The following is a 19,754-nucleotide window of genomic DNA, read 5'->3' as shown; positions in this document are numbered from 1 at the left end:
GACTGGGGCTGATGCAGCTGTTTGGGGGGCTTTACACGGGTCAGTGCATTATCCTTACAACCAATCAACAAAGCAGGCAATAGTTTTAGCACCATTTTACAGACCCGAGGCACAGAGGTTTGGGCCGTGTGTCTGAGCTCATTCAATGTATAAGGAACAGGAGCGGGGATTCCAACCTGAGTGGTCTGGCTCCAGAGTCTGTGCTCCCAACCCCGGGGCCACCCTGGCCTTCCAGGGCTGACACTCGGTGCCCAAGGCAAGTTGGCCAGGATGATGACAAAATAGGCTCCATCCTGAGGCCCGTGTGGGCTTTGTGCATGGACTGCGAGGGCTGGAGAGGCCCTGAGAAGGAGGGCACGTCTCTGGGCTGGGGTGGTCAGGGATGGATCCTTGGGCAGAGGGAACATCCAGAAGCGGACAACGTGGTGGGTGATGACAGGAGGACAGGGAAGCCGCTCTGGCCAGAGAGCAGGGCATTGTGGGAGACGCTGACCACAAGGCTCAAGAGTTAGGGTAGAGTGGATGGTCTGGAGAATGATCAGGAGGGAAGCCAGGAGGACTTGGGTCTGTGTGGGCAGGGCCTCCCTGAGGGCTGCCTCCTGCCAGGTGGCTTGTGACTTCTGGGCTGAGGCTGTTGTCATCCCCCTGTTTATGTCCCTCCTCCCTCCTGGTTATGTTCCTGACTTTATCTGCACAAGTGACCTTCGGAGTTAGATGGGGCCTACTCAGCCCCTATGGGGCCTGAAGGATGATAGCAAGCCCCTGCCTGGCCCAGACCTTGGTCATGGTGTAAGGAATGAACCCCTATCCCTAATGAATGAGTTACCCCTATCCATGGTGTAAGGAATGACCTGGGTCTCCCTGCCCACCCTCCCCTTCCCCTGCCCCTTGTACTGAAGGGCCCCAGGGATTTGCCTGAAGGTCACTGAGATGTAGTGTTTGGGAGTCCTGAGACTCAGGCTAGGGTTGCTGCATACAGTTGTACAGGTTGCTCACTGCACAAAAGTTCTTTGTGCAAGAAAGTGAATCAGTGTGGAAATCTGTTCCATTTATCAAAGCAAGTGTCCATGGAGATTTATCTGCCCAGAAGAGAGCGCCTCTTATTTTCACAAAGGCTCCATGAGAGCCCTGCCTCAGCATTGCTTCCAGCCACTGTGTGACCTTAGGCAAGGTCATTTCCCTCCTTGGCTTTGGTCTCCTGTTTGAAAAATTGTCTAGCGGGGATCCCTGGGTGGCTCAGCGGTTTGGTGCCTGCCTTTGGCCCAGGGAGCGATCCTGGAGTCCTGGGATCGAGTCCTGCGTCGGGCTTCCGGCATGGAGCCTGCTTCTCCTTCGGTGTCTCTGCCTCTCTCTTTCTCTATGTCTATCATGAACAAATAAATAAATCTTCAAAAAAAAAAAAAGAAAGAAAAGTTGTCTAGCTTAAAGCAGAGATTCAAATCTGACAGTGAATCCGAATCACCTGGGACCTTTAAAAAAATACTGATGCTCAGGCTCCATCACAGACCAATGATCAAATCTTGGGATTGGGGTGGCTGGGTGCTAGGCATCCATATTTGTTAAAGTCTCTAGGTGATTCTGATGTGCAGCCAAGATTGAGACACACTATGGGAGCTAGAAAGGCCTAGATATGCATCCCTGTTCTGCGACTCACTAGTTGCAACTTCAGTGAGGCTCAGTTTCCCCAACATCCCCCATGGGAACGATGATAGCTTCCTGGTAGACAGAATCCCGATTCAGTGAGATGATATTCAGACAGCGCCTGGCACTGTGGCCGGATGCAGGGAGCTCCTGATTCTTGGTACCAAGGACCATTATTTTGCTACCGACAAAACGAGATTGGCTTAAAATAAAGGGCCTTTCCAGGTCAAAAATTCAGACTCAGAGGCAGGCTTTCTCTGTTCTTTGTGTCAAGTCCTCGTACTTTGTTCTCAGCTTTGGCCGAATGCCTTTCATATTATTGAGGCAGGTGCAATTATTATTATTACCACTTGATATTTTACCTATTTCGTTAAAATTTTTGAATTATTATTTTTTGAATCCGTACTACATTCACGTGGCTCAAAAAGCAAAACAAAACAAAACAAAAAGGTGCACGTTGAGAGGTCTTGGTCCCCTCCCACACTGCCCACCAGGCCACTGCCCCTCCTCACCACAGGCCACCACTTCTCTCGCTTCCTTAGCCTCTTGCACACTCATTTCCTGCCAACCCAGCAGTATAGGAGGCCGTGTCTTAGCACCCTTGCCCCACGCACTGTTCTGCACTTTGCTTTGGTCTCTCATAGCAGGCCGCACACTCTTCCACAGCATTGAGAACAAGCTTTGAGGAAGGAAGGGTTATTGTCTCCCTTCACCAGCGAGGACACTGAGGCCCAGATTGCTGAGTGTTTGAGTTATCTCTACCTGGCTCCAGAGCCGTGTTTATCCCCTGCCCCAATGTGGCCTTCCAGGAAACCTGGCCCAGTGAGCTTTGGAGCCTGACCTAAATCTCTCTGGAGCTGGCCTGGCAACAGGTAGGGTGGGAGTGGGTTGTCAGGGCCCTCACTGTGTCGGACCCCAAAGAAACAGAGGGGAACAAAAGAATGTCTAAAGTCATCCAGATGGTGACCCAGCCGGGAAATGTCCCCTGCATGGGGACAGTTAGGACCTGGTGGCCATGTCCTCCTTTGGAGTGGAGCCTATCAGGAACTCTGTGCCAGAGTCAGGCTGTGCAGGAGAGGCAGGGAGGATCAGGAGGAGGAGCGGGAGGGAGGGGAGGGAAGCATGGCCAATGGGACAGGCCCAGGGGAAGGAGACTGAGGGGACCCCCTTCCTGGAGGTCAGGGAGGAGCATTTAGAATTCAAGGAGGAGGGAGCAGTGCCATCTTTGCCAGTGTTTTCTGCTCAGGCAACCTCAGGGCTGCCTCTGGATTGTCCACCTGCTTCTGTTCACTAACTCCTTGACTTTGGCCAAGCACTCACTTCCCTTCTCTGTGCCTCAGTTTCCTAAACTGCAAAACAAAGATTAGGTAGTTGGTCTTTAGCTATAAGACTCTGTGAGGCTCCCCTCACCTGGATCTGCCACCATCAGAATGGCATCAAGGACCCTGGGCCTTCCTGGGTTGGGGGCTAAGGGCGCCAGGCCTCTAACTGCTCCAAAATCTGGACTCCTCCCCTTGGTCCCATGTCTCTCTTCCGCCACCCCGTCCTCCTCTCCAGGTAGAAGTGGAGTCGGGACCATACCTGGGGGGTGCTGGGGGAAGCCCTGGCCCCAGTCTGACATCCTCCTCCTGGTGCTATGGGGTCCCGCACAGTGAGCAACCTCTTCATCCTTGAGGGGGCTCCTGCCGCCACCCTGGCACCCAGTACCCTTTGAGGGCTGCCAGGCAATGTTAATCTCTTAATACTGGTCACAATGAGATTTCAGGGACGAGAGGAGGCGGTCTCCATGGAAACAGTGGACCCGCCCAGGACCCATGCAAGGAATTAGCCACAGGGCTCAGCAAGGGGGTCCCGGAGACCCAACCCAAACAGGAGTAGGAAATACAGCAGCCTCGACTCCTGGGTCCTCCCCGGCCCTCCCGTCGTCTCAGAGGGCTCGAGACAAGCCATACCCTTCATCCCACCTCAGTGTTCTCCTATTAAGTTGGAGGAGCCATAGTCACAGTGATGGCCCTGTCACCTTTCTGAGGCTGTTTCTTCATCCTCCAATTAGGGTTCCAATCCTTAACCCAGGAGCTTTTCCAGAACAGTACAGGCTTCAGAGTCTGTCAAACATGAGCTTGAAGCTCAGCTTTTCTCACTCTGACTGTAAACTCAGACCAGGCATTTCATTTCTCTGAGTCTCAGTCCCCTCATCTGTGCAATGGGCACAATAATACCAACCAAGCATCGCCACTGTGCCTGATCGGTGGGTAGGGATGCTCAGTGAACGAGTGTCCCTCCTCAGCTCTTTCTGACAGCCCCCTCCCCCCCCAGCCACTGGCAGCTTTCAGAATCCCACAGCCTCCCCTTGGCTCTGGCCTTTGCACATGCCAGGCCTTCTGCCCAGAGCAGCTGTCACACCTTTCTTTTCTCCCCTTCCCCCCCTCCAAGTCCCATCTTCATCATCTTCCTCCTGCAGGCCTGCAGGCTCCTCCTCTGTTCCCACACAGCCCCCAACACCTTACACCATCGCAGCGTAACCAAATGGTGGCTCCTGCCTCCTCCATTGGACTGTGTCCCATTTACTGTGCGATTCCCAGGCCCCAGCTGGAACTTCACATAATGGGCGAGTCGGATGAGGGAAGAGAGGAAGGAACTCATCCACGCCATCATTTACCATGTATTCACCACCTCCCATTGCCCTGCTGGTGTGGAGCCACAGCTGTGAAGCCAACAGGCAAGAGCCAGCCCCCGCTCGGTTGCGGTTTTAGCAAATCAGAATACAGGGTGGCCAATGACACTGAAGATAAACAATGCATTTTTAGTATAAATATGTACCAAATAAGGCAGGAAGCATACTTACACTTAAAAAATAAGTTGTTGTTTATCTCAAATGCACAAATGCACATGTCACTGGGCACCGTGGAGTGTCTCTGGGCCTCCCTCCTCCCTCCGTCACAGAGCTCGGATGTTGGTGTGGAGGCGTGATAGCCAGATAGTAAGCAAGGAAATACATTTTTTAAAAGACTCGAATTTCAAATGGTGATGAAGTGCAGTAGCAAGACCATCAAACAGCAGGTCGCGCCAGGGCCTGGGGATGAGAGCTGGTGGCCCCGAGCCGCAGGGCACAGTCCTAAGCTCCAGCGAGACCCTCCTCTGCAAAAGTCCTTTAAGGATCCGAAAGGGCGCGGTGGAGAGAGGGGGGCTCCGGGGGCCCGAGGGCGCCGTGGACGGAAGGGGCGAGGCGGCGTCTCCTCCCATAGACCCCACAATTTTGCATTTTGGATCGGGCCCTTCACAAACCCTCGCAAACGCGCTACCCCAACCCTCGCTCAGCCACAGTCCTCTGCGGAGCTGGGAGCCAGACGAAGGGGCCAAAGGGGCCGTGCGGAGGAGCGCGGCCACCCGCGCTGGAGCTGGGAGTCCTAACACGGTCCCCCACCCCGCCCCGCCGTGGCCTGAGGGCACAGCGCAGGAGCAGCGCCGCCGCAGAACCGGAGGGCCTCCGGGAGGAAGCGGCCCCGACCCGCGGCAGCGCCTCGCTTTGCGCATCCCGGGCTCCACCTAGTGGCCAACGCTGGACTGGCGCTCGGCAACTTCTCAGCTCCCTCGCGGGCTCAGCCAATCAGAGGGGAAGTAGCGCTACAACCCCACCAATCACAGGCCGAGGAGGCCCGACGACCAATCACGACTCGCTGAGTTTGCTGCCGAGCCCGCTCGCGTCCCGCCCATCACACCCGCCCTGGGCGACCGCCCCGACCCGGGAGTCGGGCCTTAACACTCCTCACGTCTCACAGCAGCTGGGAAACGTGTATTCCCCACGCGCCGGCGCCTGTAAGCAGGCTCCCAAGCTTCGTGCCGGCCCCATTGGAAGTCTGCATTTACATTCGGGGGCGTTTATGTATTTTAATATTGAATGATAGTAAAAGCATTAAATTAAAAAAAATTAAAATTAAAAAAGCATTAAATACCCCACCCCCCACCCCAGTCTAAAAATTAAGGTAGTTGTCTGGGAGAGTGGGGGAAAGTATGCTCTTTGGAGTAGACACACCTGAATTGAAGTTTAGTCACTAGGGTTTGAAGGCCAGTTCGCTCACGCCCCTTTCTTCAGTCTTTGAAAGAGAACAATAGCAATCCCACCTACAGTTGTGGTTCTTCACCCCATCCCCATCTCCGATATTCAAACCCAAACCCCGGGAGTCACTGTCTTTGTGTTCTTCCTCCCATCCCTTCTGGATCATCAGGAAATCCAGTTCTTGCCACCTCCAAATGGATCTCAGATTTCCATCGTGTTGTCATCCCCACACAGCCAACCTGGTCCACGTCAATGTAATTTCTGCGGGTCTGCAAAAGTCTCTGCACTTCTATTCTTGCAGGTGCTGGCTCCCCTATCACCCACTCTTCACCCAAGGGCCAGGGATGATCCTCACAGGTCTGATCAGATCAGACCTTACTGAAACTTCTGTGGTTTCTCATGCACTCATAATAAAACTGGTACAATGCAAAACTCCTCTAGACTGTGAGGTCTTGATGACCTTGTGTCTCTATCCTTACATCTCCAACTCCATTTTATTCCACTCACTCCAATCCCAGTGGCTGCTGCCACACTGGCCTTTCATTTGTTCGTTTTTCCATCTCAGGATCTTTGCACATTCTTTTTTCTTTACCTGGAAAATAGTCCTTTGGACCCTATCCTTGAAATCCTCTCCTTTCCAATTCCCTTCTCTGCATAGCTTTTCAAAGTGGTGACAAAACCAAATCCTATCCCTGCCGAAGCCCACACTGCTGCATCTACCTTCAGGGAACAAAGAAAACTGGACCACACAGTTCAGCCCACACTGCTTATGAAACAACAGCACTCCCATCTAAAAGAAAGCTTGAGTTGCTGCCTCGGAGCAGTATTGGCTTAACAGAACAGTGTTGTCAGACTGTCTTCTCGTTGGTAGACCAGAGTCCCTTGTCTGAGAACAGATATGAAGGCCACTTGGGGAGGCTGGTCATAGTGGTCTGACTAATCAGGTGACTCAGTCTACCTTTCTAGACCCGCTCCTTTATTCATAGCCTATCTGTGGGCTGTTCTCAACAGTTCTACTTCTCTCATCTCAGGCACATGACCACTTTCTTGCTTCCTTTGAAGTTAGATGTGACCACATGGCTTGTTCTGGCCAATGAAACAAGAGCAGAAAGAGGTGTGTCACACTTGGGCAGGAGCTTGAAGAGCTAGCGCTGGGGTCATAGTGGAAGCAAGTGTGGATATGGAGTCACCAGGATGAGGAGTGCACCCTGTGGGCCTCTGATGGGCAGGTACTGTAGGTGATCGATATGCTCAGCAGTGTTAAGCCAATGAGACTGGGACTTTTTGTCACTGCAACCCAGCCTCACCTAACTTGACTGACTCTGATCTTTCCAAAGATCACTGATTTTTCTGTGATCATTATGATTGTTGTCATATCTGAAAACCACCTGTACTATTACTTAATATTTTTCTTACATCAACTCACTTGCTTTAATTCAAATTTATTTTCAGAGGAAATGATTATTTCCAAATGAAACACTAGCATCATAAGTAGAAAGCAATGGGGAAATAAGCAGAATGAAATAAACCATTATACTATATAATACTGTTGCCTTTCAAGACTTTTGGCCCTTGGTCTATTGTCTCTTTGTTTAAAAAAAAAAAAAAAAAGGAGGTCCCTAGGTGTGTGGCAACCTTTTGGACAACCCCTCCCCCCCCAAAAAAAAAAAAAGCTGGCTGAGACTGTCAGATGCTTGGAGGCAGCACAGTATAGAGGCTGAGAGCACAAAATCTGGAGCCTGGCTTTCTGGGCTTGAGTTCTGGTTCTGCCACAGACTGTGTGACCTTAGGTGAGTTACTTAACTGTTCTGTGACTATTTTTTAATTGGCAAAATAGGGATGATAATGATATGTATGTCATTGGGATATTATGGGGATTATCCGTGCTAATATACAGAAAAGACTTAGAACTATGCCTGGCACACAGTGAGTTTTGCACAGGTGTGAGCTATCAAATAAAGGCAGGATCAAGATCCACATGGATTTGAGAAATGTTTGAACTCCATGAAGAGGAATAAGAAATCCTCCACATTGGTTGAAAATAAATCATCTGGACAGTGTGGCTGGGGAGAGCTGCCTTAGCGGCAGATGACATGACTAAGTTCTAGAGGTTTCACTCGGCAGCAGCTGCCCACACCTCTCACCTGGTTTCATGTGACATCAGGGAGGAGGTAGTGCTCAGGTCAAAGGAGCTAAGAAGTCCTCTGTGTCCTCCCCTTAAAGACCATACATGTGACACCAAAAGCAAAGACAATAAAAATAAACAGGTGGGACTATGTCAAACGAAAAAGCTTCTGTCCATAAAAGGAAGCCATCAACAAAATGAAAAGGCAACTATGGAATGGAAGAAAATATTTGCAAATCATATATCTGATAAGGAATTAATATGCAAAATATATGAAGACCTCCTGTGTCATAGGATGAAACAGGATGAGAAAACCATGTCTTTTGAAGAATAATTAAAGAAACAAAGGAGGGGCGCCTGGGTGACTCAGTGGTTGAGCATCTGCCTTGGGCTCAGGGCGTGATCCCAGGTCCAGGGATCCAGTCCCCCATCGGGCTCCCCAAAGGGACCCTGCTTCTCCCTCTGCTCTGTCTCTGCTTCTGTCTCTGCGTCTCTCATGAATAAATAAAGAAAGAAAGAACCAAAGGAGTTCTGGGCTGGCTGCTGGGGATGAGGAATGGGGAAGCGTGACAGAGTGATCAAGGCCACTGCTTTTGAAATATCAGTGCTGCCATTTACATAACTGACTTGTGAAAATCATATGCTCTTTAAGCCTTATTTGCTTCATCTGCAAAATGGGAATCAGTGATAGGACTTGTTAATCAATTGCTTCATGGAATAAATGTGATAAACCTTATAACCTGGCATATAGTTCCCTATCATATACTTCTGTTACTTAAGTCAAAATACTTTGCTTTGGGAAAGAATGTATATCTCTTCTTATAGCCCCAGAAAAGAGGCCAGGACCAACAAATGAATGCTCCAGAGAGGAAGGTTTTTGCCACAAATTAAGATTTTTCTTCTAGATATAGTAGTTCTACCAGGGGAGAAGCTGCTTTATTAAGTTGTGAGCGTCTTGTCACTGGAAGCATCAAGCCCAAGCTAAGTGACCACCTGTCAGGAAGGATAATGAAAGGATTCCAGCAATCAACCAAAGGTTAAATCACAGTAGCATCTCCAGGTACAGAAGTCTTTTTTTTTTTTTTTAATTTTTTTTTTATTTATTTATGATAGTCACAGAGAGAGAGAGAGAGAGAGAGAGAGAGAGGCAGAGACACAGGCAGAGGGAGAAACAGGCTCCATGCACTGGGAGCCCGATGTGGGACTCGATCCCGGGTCTCCAGGATCGCGCCCTGGGCCAAAGGCAGGCGCCAAACCGCTGCGCCACCCAGGGATCCCGGTACAGAAGTCTTAAATAAAATTTGAACAAAACCAAATTCGTGTTGGAAAAACTGGAGATCCACCTGCAAACAAATGAAACTGGACTCTCAGCTTACACCATATGCAAATACTAACACAAAATGGATCAAGACCTAAACATAAATTCTAAAACTCTTAGGAGAAAATATTCATGACACTGGATCTGGGAGTGATTTCTTTGGATACCACACCAAACGCACAGGAAACAAAAGAAAAAATAGATTAATTGGACTGCATTGAAATTAACAACCTTTGTGCACCAAAGAACACTATAACAATGTAAGAAGGCAATAGCTGGAATGGGAGAAAGTCTTTGCAAACCATGTGTCTGATAAGGGGTTCATATCCAGAGTATGTAAATTCCTACAACTCAACAACAATAACAAAAACCAGATTTTAAAGTGGGCAAAAGATGTGAATAGACATTTCCTCAAAGATAAACAAATGACCAAGAAACACATGAAAAGATGCTCGTACCACTACCAATCATTAGTGAAATGTAAATCAATGCAAAACCACAATGAGATACCACTTCATACCCATTAGAATGGATAGTATTAAAAAAAAACAGATAATAACAAGTGTTGGCAGAGATAGGGAGAAATACGGACCCTTTTGATCAGCTGGTAGGAATATAAAATAACTCAACTACCATGGAAAGCAATATAGCAATTCCTTAAAAAATTAAAAATAGAATTATCATATGATTCAGTAATTCCACTTCTCAGCATACACCCAAAAAAATTAAGAACATGGTCTGAAAGATGTTTTATACCCATTTCATAGCAATGTTATTCACAACAGCCAAAAGGTAGAAGCAACCCAAGTGTCAATTGACCAATAGCAAACAAATATGTGTTTGTGAAAAACAAACAAAATGTGATGTACACACAAACCAAAAATGTGATATATACATATAATGGAATCTTATTCAGCTTTTAAAAAGAAGGGAATTCTGATATGCTGTAACATGAAGGAACCTTCAGGACTTCATGCTAAATGAAGTAAGCCAATCACAAAATGACAAGTTCCATTTAAATGAGGAACCTAGAACAGCCAAATTTGTAGAGACAAAAAGTAAAATGGTGGTTACCAGAACTGGGGAGAAGAGAGGCATGGAAGGTTATTTTCTAATGGGTACAGACACTCAGTAGGGGAATATGAAAGAATTCAAGGGATGGTTGCATAACAGTATGAATATACTTAATGCCTCTGAATTGTACAATAAAAAATGGCTAAAGTGGCAAATTTTATGTTTTTTGTATTTTACCACAATTTTTAAAGTCTCAGCAATGTATAAAATATATATCTATTGCATCATGACCAAGTTAGGTTTATCCTAGGAATGCAAGAATGGTTTAACATTCTGGAGAATATTTATTTACGAATTAGCAGATTTAGGGAGAGAAAAATGTGACTTTCTCAGTAGGTGCACAAAAAGCAATTAAAAATACTCAACACCACTTGAAAAACAGACAAAATTTCTAGCTTACTTAAAAAAAAAAAATTAAAACCTTGTAAAAGCTACCTACCAAAAATCCAAAGCAGATATCATGCTTAAAGAGGTCAAAGAGTCCCTTTAAAGTGAAGAATAAACAAGGTTGTCCACTGGCAGAGGCTGTGAATTGTCCAATATCATCTAGTCTCCTGATCTTCCTTTGTAATAGAACTTCCATTTTCCTTTGATGCCCTCCATCTATTTCACATAGATGCCCTCCCAAAAGATTAACATCAACTTAGGTGAAACCACACACATATGTTTTGGTAAATGAAATACAATCAGAAATGTAATGTGGCAGCTTCCAGGATCTTTTCTTAAGGGACAGCTGCACCAGGACTTTTACTCCCTTTTCTCCTTTGTCCCCTTGCTTGGTCTTTCTGTAACGAGGACTTGTGGCTGGAGCTGTGGCAGCCATCTTGGACCATGAGGGTGAAGACCTCACAGAGATGAAAGAGCAGAAGCTGAAGGGCCTAGATTCCTGAGGGCTGCTGTGGGGAAGAGCTGCCATCCTAACCTTAGATATTCTACATCTGGACTTCCACAGAACTGAGGAATAATCTATCTTGCTCAAGCTATTATTATTTTGTGCCTCAGCTACTCACTGACAAACTAAAACCCTATCTGATATGCACATTATTACTGCTTCTATATGATATTTTACTGGAGGCCCTAACAATGCAATAAAACAAATTAAAAACATGCAATAAGAGAATTTAGCATTTTCAATACATTAAAAGCATTTGGTTTGTGTACACTAACATCAAGAAATGAGAAGATTCTGTTTTAAAAATTACAGTAACGATTATAAATTATCTAAGAATGAATCTAACAAAAGACTTTGGATTATTGAAATGATCTAACTTTATTAAAAAACATAAAAGCAGACCTATATAATCAGTGTGTCATATTCATAGCAGAAGGATTTATTATGTAGAGATGTCAGTTCTTCCCAAATTAATCAATAAATTCAGTGGAGTTTCAATTAAAAGCTCAATAGTACAAAGCCACTTAGCACAGTACTTGGCAAATTGCAAGTACTCAAAATATGGTAGTTGATTTTACTAAAATCCAGTGAAGGAGACAAATATACCATTGGTCCCAAACCTTTTTTCTGTCCTATTCAGCATTATCCTAAAATTTATATAAGTGAATAATGAGAATAGACAAGATGGTTTTTAAAGAACTATACTATGAGAAAGACATGCCGTATAATATAGAAAGCTGTAGGTACACTGTCAAACATGGTAGCTACCTACCAGCCACATGTGACCACTGAGTATTGGAAATGTGGCTGGTTCAAATTAAGATGCATTGTATGTATAAAATACACATCATATTTTGAAAACTATGTATTAAAAAAGAACAAGAAATATTGTTTTTTATTGACTAGATGTTGAAATGATTACTGAAATTATATATATATGTAAAATCCAATCTATATATAATTCAATATATATATATATAACCCAATATTGGATTGTATTGGATTAAATGAAATATATTAATCAATAATTCCAACCATTTCTTTTGGGGGCTTTTTTAAAAATTAAACTTTTTATTTTAGTAAATTGTGGATTCACTCACTTGGGTTAAAAAAATTTTTCTTGGGATCCCTGGGTGGCGCAGTGGTTTAGCGCCTGCCTTTGGCCCAGGGCGCGATCCTGGAGACCCGGGATCGAATCCCACGTCAGGCTCCCGGTGCATGGAGCCTGCTTCTGCCTCTGCCTGTGTCTCTGCCTCTCTCTCTCTCTCTCTGTGACTATCATAAAATAAATAAAAATTAAAAAAAAAATTAAAAAAAAAATTTTCTTTATTGTTTAACTGTGGCTATTAGAGACAGGTAAGTGGAACAGTATACAGAGCCTAGAAACAGATCTACGTGTATTTGGAAATGGAAGAAAAAAAGAAATGGCATTGCATGCCAATCAAGAAAGGATGTCTGGAAAGAAAGAAAAAGAGAGAAAGAAGAAAGAAAGAAAGAAAGAAAGAAAGAAAGAAAGAAAGAAAGAAAGAAAGAAGGAAGGAAGGAAGGAAGGAAGGAAGGAAGGAAGGAAGGAAGGAAGAAAGAAAGAAAGAAAGAAAGAAAGAAAGAAGAAAGAAAGAAAGAAAGAAAGAAAGAAAGAAAGAAAGAAAGAAAGAAAGAAAGAAAAAGTCCTATTTAATAAATGGTGTGGGACCAATTAGTTATCCATCTGAAGAAAAATATAATGGTGTCTCTATTTCATACCACACACAAAAATCAATTCCTATGAATAAGCATCTAAATGTGAAAAATAAAACTTTAGGGGGCAGCCCTGGTGGCTCAGCGGTTTAGTGCCGCCTTCAGCCCAGGGCCTGATCCTGGAGATGGAGTCCCACGTCGGGCTCCCTGCATGGAGCCTGCTGTGTCTCCCTCTGCCTGTGTCTCTGCCTCTCTCTCTCTTTGTGTCTCTCATGAATAAATAAATAAAATCCTTTTAAAAATTTTTAAAAAAGAAAAAGAAAACTTTAGAACTTGAAGAAAATATTTAGTATAATAACTTTATGGTCTCAGGGTACTGCAAGATTTTATGGACAAGATGCAATAAGCACAAACCATAAAGTAAAAGATTAGGAAATTTAACGACCTGATTTGTAATTTAACCAGAATGTAACTTCCGCATAACTCTAAACTTCTGTACAACAAAAGAGACTCTAAAGAAAGTGAAAAGACAAGCTGCAATCTTATCAAAGATATTTTCAGCTAATATAACTGAAACAGGATTTGGATCAAGAATAAACAGTGCCTGGGGCCCCTGGGTGGAGCGTGAGACTTTCCACCTCTGGGTTGTGAGTTTGAGCCCCATATTGGGTGAAGGGATTACTTAAAAAGAAAATCATAGATAGATAGATAGATAGATAGATAGATAGATAGATAGATAGATGATAGATAGTTCCTTCAGATGATAAGAAAAGTTGAATAATGTAACAGAAAAATGGGCAAAGGATATGAACAAGTACACTCCCAATACAAACTCAAATGACAAAAAGAGCCTTTCTTTCTCTAAAGGGTAAATACAAATTCTCATATTACATTCATCATCTCTCAGAATCAAGTGCTAGTGAGAATGTGGAGCATCCAGAAACCCTAGACGCCGCGTTTTGTTTTATTAAGATTTTATTAATTTATTCATGAGAGGCAGAGACACAGGCAGAGGGAAAAGTAGGCTCCTGCAGGGATCCTGATGTGGGACTCGATCCCAGGGCCCTGGGGTCACAACCTGAGCCACAGGCAGATGCTCAACCACTGAGCCACCCAGGTGCCCCTAGACGCTGCGTTATTGAAGTGGTTAGTTGGTGGGCAAGATGGAGCAGTTTACGAATCTCTCATCAAAGTGAAAACACCCAAGGCCTGAGATCCAGAAATTCCACGCCTACGTGTCATCCTAGAGAAACCCCGCAGCCACGGGTATAAGAATGTTCTTTGTAGCATTGGGTATAAGAATGTTCTTTGTAGCATTGTTCAAAGTAGCAAGAAATGGAAATAACTCCATTGTCAAAACCCAGAATCAATACTTGGGACGTTCAGACACAGCATTTTCAGTGAGTGACCCAGTGCTACTTGTGTATGCATGGGAAGATCCAAAAAGCTATTATAGGAAGGAACAAAAGGAAGGTGCTGAAGAATACGGACAACATACCATTAGAATACATTTTTTGGATTTACAGAATAATAGTATATATTTTTTACGCTAAACAGCACAAGTTGACAGTGGTCACCTCCAAGAAGGGTGACAGGAAAAATAAATGAATAAATAAATAAATAAATAAATAAATAAATAAATAAATAAAAAGAAGGGTGACAGGGTGATGGGATCAGGGAAAGGTACAAGGGAGCCTTCAACACTAAGAATAATATCTCACTTCTCATTAAAACAAAAAAAATGAATCCAATGAAAAAATGGTCATGCAGTAAGATTTCACAAAACTGAGTGATGGGCATGTCGGTTTCACAATGTCGTTCTCTATACTTTTCTGCATGTTTGCAATATTTCCAACTTAAAAGAAAGGAAGGATATTATGAAAAAAATAGCTTTCTATCTACTAGCAACAGACGATTTGAATGTAATTTTTTAAAATCATACGATTTAAAATACCTAAAAAGCTGGGACACCTGGGTGGCTCAGCAGTTGAGTGTCTGCCTTTGGCTCAGGTTGTGATCCCGGGGTCCTGGGATCGAGTCCCACACTGGGCTCCCTACTGGGAGCCTGCTTCTCCCTCTGCCTATGTCTCTGCCCCTCTCTCTCTGCATCTCTCATGAATAAATAAATAAAATCCTTTTAAAAACTACCTAAAAAGTTATTATTTTTTAAATCTAGGAGTGTATCTAAGCTATTGCATTTCTCTGCTTGTGGGCGGGGAGAGCTTTCATGGGTGTTAATGTTTTTTAAGGGGCTCTGTGATGAACCATTGTGGGCACTCTAGAGGCCTCTCTTGGAGTGCCCAAGGCACTGTCATGTGTTAAGGGCTCTGAGAAGTGCTCAGTAATGAAATCAGCGCAACTTCTTTCAACACTAAGAATAATATCTCACTTCTCATTAAAACAAAAAAATGAATCCAATGAAAAATCCAGCTTTTTCAAACAACTAACAATAGAATCTGTCTTGTCTGAGTGGCCTTGGGAAAGTCTGACCTGGTGACCTCCCTGGGCTCCATTCTAGTTCTGGCTCTGCCACTAACTTGCTGTAGACTCTGGCCAAATCACTTTTCCTCTTGGAGCTTTGGTTTAAGATATAATATGGGTATGTGTGAAGTTTAGACTCTAAGATTTCTTACCTATTTCCAGATCTAATACCTTGTATTGGAGCTCCGTGTTAGGATGACATTTCCTCTTAATTTTATTCCTCCTCTCTCTACTAACTTTTTGTTTGTTTCTTTCTTTTAAGCAGACTCATGGTAGGAAAATCATGAAAATGCACTGAAGCAAAATAAAAAATGATTAAAATGATCCCACCTTGCCCCTGTGGACTTTTTCCCAAAAAGTGTGATGATAGCCTCGCATTTATGGAGCACTGATGTGCAAAAGCACTGTGCTAGGATAGGTCTGTCCTTATCCCCATTTTACAGAGGAGACTGAGGGTCATGGAGGTCACCTATCCAAAGCATACAGCTTGCATAGCTCTAAGCCAGGTCTTCCTGACTCTGTAACAGGTTCGAAAGCCACTACCAGACAAGGCCTCTCCATTGGAAGGGGGTTCTTCATTCCTGCCAAGATTCCTTTTCCCTCTTACTCCCTGAGTCCTTCAGGATTCTCTCATCCCCCCAGGGGGGCTGTGGACATTATCTCTTCCAAAAACAAAGTCTGTGCCTTTGCCATAGAAGGACCTATGTCCCTCCCCCTCAACCCGGTCCCCCTTATCTCTGGGAAAACTATGACTTGCCCTGGAGAAAGGGGAAAAAATAAGCCTCTCCCCACCCCAGCTCCACCCCCAAAATCACTGGATTTGGGGTAAATTGGGCAGGCTGGAGACAGAAGAATGGGTGTGTAATTAAGTTTCAAATTGACTATTGTTTTATGTGAATGTCTGATAAAGAAAACACAATGGCTGCCAGATGAGGGCTGGGAGGTGAGATTTCCCAAGTGGAGACTTCTACAAGACAGGACTGGAGTCCTGGAGCCTGGGTCCTCCAGACGGACTAGCAGGCAGCAAGGGGTGGGGACACCGGAGATAATTGTGGGGAGGAGAGAAGAGCCAGCCAGGGACTCGAGCCCAAGAGGTTTGGCTAGGACCAGTCTCTTCACTGTGGGACACGGAGACAATGAGTTAGCAGTGACCTGGGTCACTGCTGTGGCATCCAGGGGCTAGAGCAACTGTTCAACAGGAGTACAATGGGAGCCACGTATGTAATTTGAAAAGTTTCAACAGCCATGGTAAAAAAATCTACGAAATAGGAGAGTGCTCTCACAAATAATGAGCTTTCCCTTGGTCTTCGCAATCAGGGGTCCCCAACTCAACTGCCCTCAATGGTATATGGAGCAGATGGCACATATGCCAATCTCACACTTCCCTGAAAGATGACCAGGGCAGCGGACAATGGTTTATGTTCATTAGCATAACTTTAGTGTAGGGGTATTAAGGAATGGTGGGGACTGCAGCAAGTTAGAGAAAGCACACCCAGGCCAACTTCTTCCAGTCGATTCTTGCCTCATGGCTCTGGGGGACCAGTGTTACTAGAGCCTCCCGTTTTTTTTTGTTGTTGTTGTTGTTTTTTTGCTTTTTTTTGAAAGGAGCAGAAAGTTGGGATTTTTAAAGGTGAGGGGTCAATTCAAATCATATTCAAAAAACCCCAAACTGGGTGGGCTGGATTGCAACCTCTGATCTCCATGAAACCCTTGACCATGTTTTACAGAGAAGCAAACTAGGTTCGGAGTGGTTAAATATTTTCCCTACTCATATAGCAAAGACAAAGAACTGGCTCTTCTGGTCATTTCTGCTACTTCTCCTACTGACCAACATTGATTTTTTTTTTTTTTTCACTATCCTTACTGAGAAATGGACTAGGTGCCCGGTTCTATGCTGAACCAGGAAACCATGAGGGAGGTACCGTTTATGATACCAGATTTAGAGACGGGGAACCAAGGCTCAGAAAGGTGGAATTAGATTGCCTGAGATCACACTGTGGGGCTTTGAAGCTCGGATCTCTGATTAGAAGAGTCTAGATGTTCCCTCTGGCAATACTTCTTCCACTCCCCAGCACTGAGGAAACTCAGAGACCAAGGAGCCTGGTAGTTTTTACCCTGGAGCTACTCCAAAGGGGCTGGGGGCTACAGTGTGGGGGGCTTTTTGCACCTCCACACTTGGTTTAAACCGAGTGCCTCCATCGTATCTTTCCTATGAATTGACTTTGGGGTAAAATTCTGTTTGAAGAGAGACTACCGCCATTTTTTGTTTGTTTAAATTTGGAAACCACTGACCTGCCACAGTGCCTTGATTTACAGAGAAGGAAACTGAGACCCAGACCCAGAGACCCCACAAGCAAGTGCCTGTGGTCCGTCTGCAAGTCAGGACCCGAGCTGGGACTAGAAGTGGTCCTGGAGGCCTGGTCTGGAGGCCAGGCCCCGCCAGGAAAACTGCCCCCTGAATATGCCAGGGCCTTCCTCCAGCCTCTCTGGGCTCTGCCCAGGGAAGGGCCCAACCGTTCTCTCTGTGTCTCACCACAGACTCCGCCCTTCCTTATGCCTGTTTGGATAACTTTTCAACCTGTTCCTTCACAAGCTCTGCCTGAGGTGTGGCTCCTCGGTTGCTTGTCCCAGGGAATCCTGGGGCCTTGGCAGTGTGGCGGCCCAGGCTTGGCCGGTCCCACAGCAGACAGTTGTCAAACAGTGGCTGTCTGGGCAGAGGGAGGCCTGTTTACCCAGGGCAGAGCCCAGGCAGGGGCTGCAGCTTCCACCCCATGCCACTGGCCCATCCAGCCCCTCAGCATACTAACTCAGCTGTCCCTGGCTGTATTTGCTCATTCCATGAATTTTTATGGAGCTCCTACTGTGTGCCAAGCACTCTTCTACATGCTGAGGATTTAGCAAGGCAACAGAGGCCAGATTTCCTGCTCTAATGGAACTTACATTGTAGTGGAGGAGATAGATTTGTAATTCCAGAACTGTAGAAGATAAGAGGATTGATAGTGATGGGTGGAGGTGGGGCAGTCTTAGATTTGGGCAGTCAAGGAAGGCTGGCCACTCCAAGTGGGAAACTTTTGAGCTCAGACCCAGATTATAAGAAGAAATCCATTATGAGAAGAACTGGGAAAAGGGTGTTCCAGGCAGAGGGAATGAAAAGTATCAAGGCCCTGGGGCAGGAATATGTTCAGCATGATTTAAAGATAGTTAAAAAAGGGTCACTGTGGCTGAAATAGAGTAAGCAAAGGGGACAAAGACAGGAGAGACCAGCAGAGGGGCAGACAAGAATCGGAGTGCATGGAACCTCTTAGGTTAGGGAAAAAGACTTGGGTGACACAAAGGTACCAAAATGTGTTCAGCAGGGATTTTGAACACAATTGTAGTCTAAATTTCTCCTGTAACTTTAACTCTGCTTTTTCCCCTCTGGGGCTTTCTGTTATTCAGGTATACTCAAGGGTGTTTGAAATAGCATTTCATTATTCTCTTTTCCTTTTTAATTTAAATTTTCTTTTCAAAAGTTTAATCAAAGCTGCATAGGTGCAGGTGTACGGTTGGAAAAAAGCAACTACTTTTACAAAGCTGATAATCAGTAACAGTAGTTGTCCACCTGCTCTCTCCTGAATCTAATTCCCACTACCCAGAGGCAACCACTTGCAACTCCTTTAGCTAGTTTTCCTCTCTTTTTCTACATACCATGGTTATACTACTACTTCTTGATTTTTCAGTCTTAGATGTAACATGTTAACTCGCTAATAGGAGAGATCCTAGGTAACTATGTCCCAGTTTGGAGGTAAGTCAATATTCATTGTTTTCCTGTGTATAACCACATTGCTGTCATTACTGTTATCCATGGCTAATGTCCTGTATATGAACCAAGAGTTTTCCCCGCATTCTCTCAGTTAATCTTCACAATAACACTATCAGGTATGTGTTGGTCAACATAACAATAATACTAACACTTTACATCCAACAACATTGGTTGTACCTGCAGAGGTATCCTGAGAGGTAAGCAGAACTGGCATTATTCATGGAGCTCAAAATGACAAAGAAAGTGCAACCTATCACCGTGGAGTGCAGTGGTTAAAATAAAACTCCTCTTCCAGCCACAAGAGAAAGAGCTGACATCCCTGAGTGAAGGAGATAAACTCTTCTATCTTACATTTTGGGTTTGTTTATTACACCAGCTAGCATTGCCCTTCCTAATACAATGCCTGGGTTTGAATCCCAGCTCTGACTCTTTGTAGTCCGTGTGGTTTGGGGTAAGTCATATCTCTGGGCTTTGGTTAGCCCTTCTGAGAAATGGGTATGATAGCAGGACCTAACTCAATTGGCAGTTGTGAGAATTAAAGGAAGTAATTGTTATAAATTATTTAGTTCAGAGATGCCTGGGTGGCTCTGGTTGAGCATCTGTCTTCAGCTCAGAGCATGATCCCAGGATCCTGGGATCGAGTCCCACATCAGGTTCCAGCAGGGAGCTTGCTTCTCCCTCTGCCTA

General features: G+C 45.1%; 1 protein-coding gene across 3 annotated transcripts in view; it reads right to left on the bottom strand.

The window, feature by feature from the left end:
• HNF4A (hepatocyte nuclear factor 4 alpha) overlaps positions 1-19,754 on the bottom strand; it is a 60,858-nt gene that overhangs the window by 31,447 nt on the left and 9,657 nt on the right. Inside the window, exon 1 of one of the 3 annotated variants that reach the window (XM_077873270.1) lies at positions 4,487-5,078. The exons of 1 other annotated variant lie outside the window; for it this stretch is intronic. In XM_077873270.1, the coding sequence (XP_077729396.1) occupies positions 4,487-4,532 (46 nt within the window). In that variant the 5' untranslated portion in view covers positions 4,533-5,078. Of the gene's footprint in view, positions 1-3,222; positions 3,359-4,486; positions 5,079-19,754 lie in introns of those variants that run through there. One more of the 3 variants, XM_077873271.1, reaches the window with a different exon arrangement.

This window comes from Canis aureus, chromosome 26, assembly GCF_053574225.1.
Source record: "Canis aureus isolate CA01 chromosome 26, VMU_Caureus_v.1.0, whole genome shotgun sequence".
Classification (NCBI taxonomy): Eukaryota; Metazoa; Chordata; class Mammalia; order Carnivora; family Canidae; genus Canis; species Canis aureus.
The sequence above is the reverse complement of the archived record's forward strand: the minus strand, read 5'-3'. Positions and strand labels throughout refer to the sequence as shown.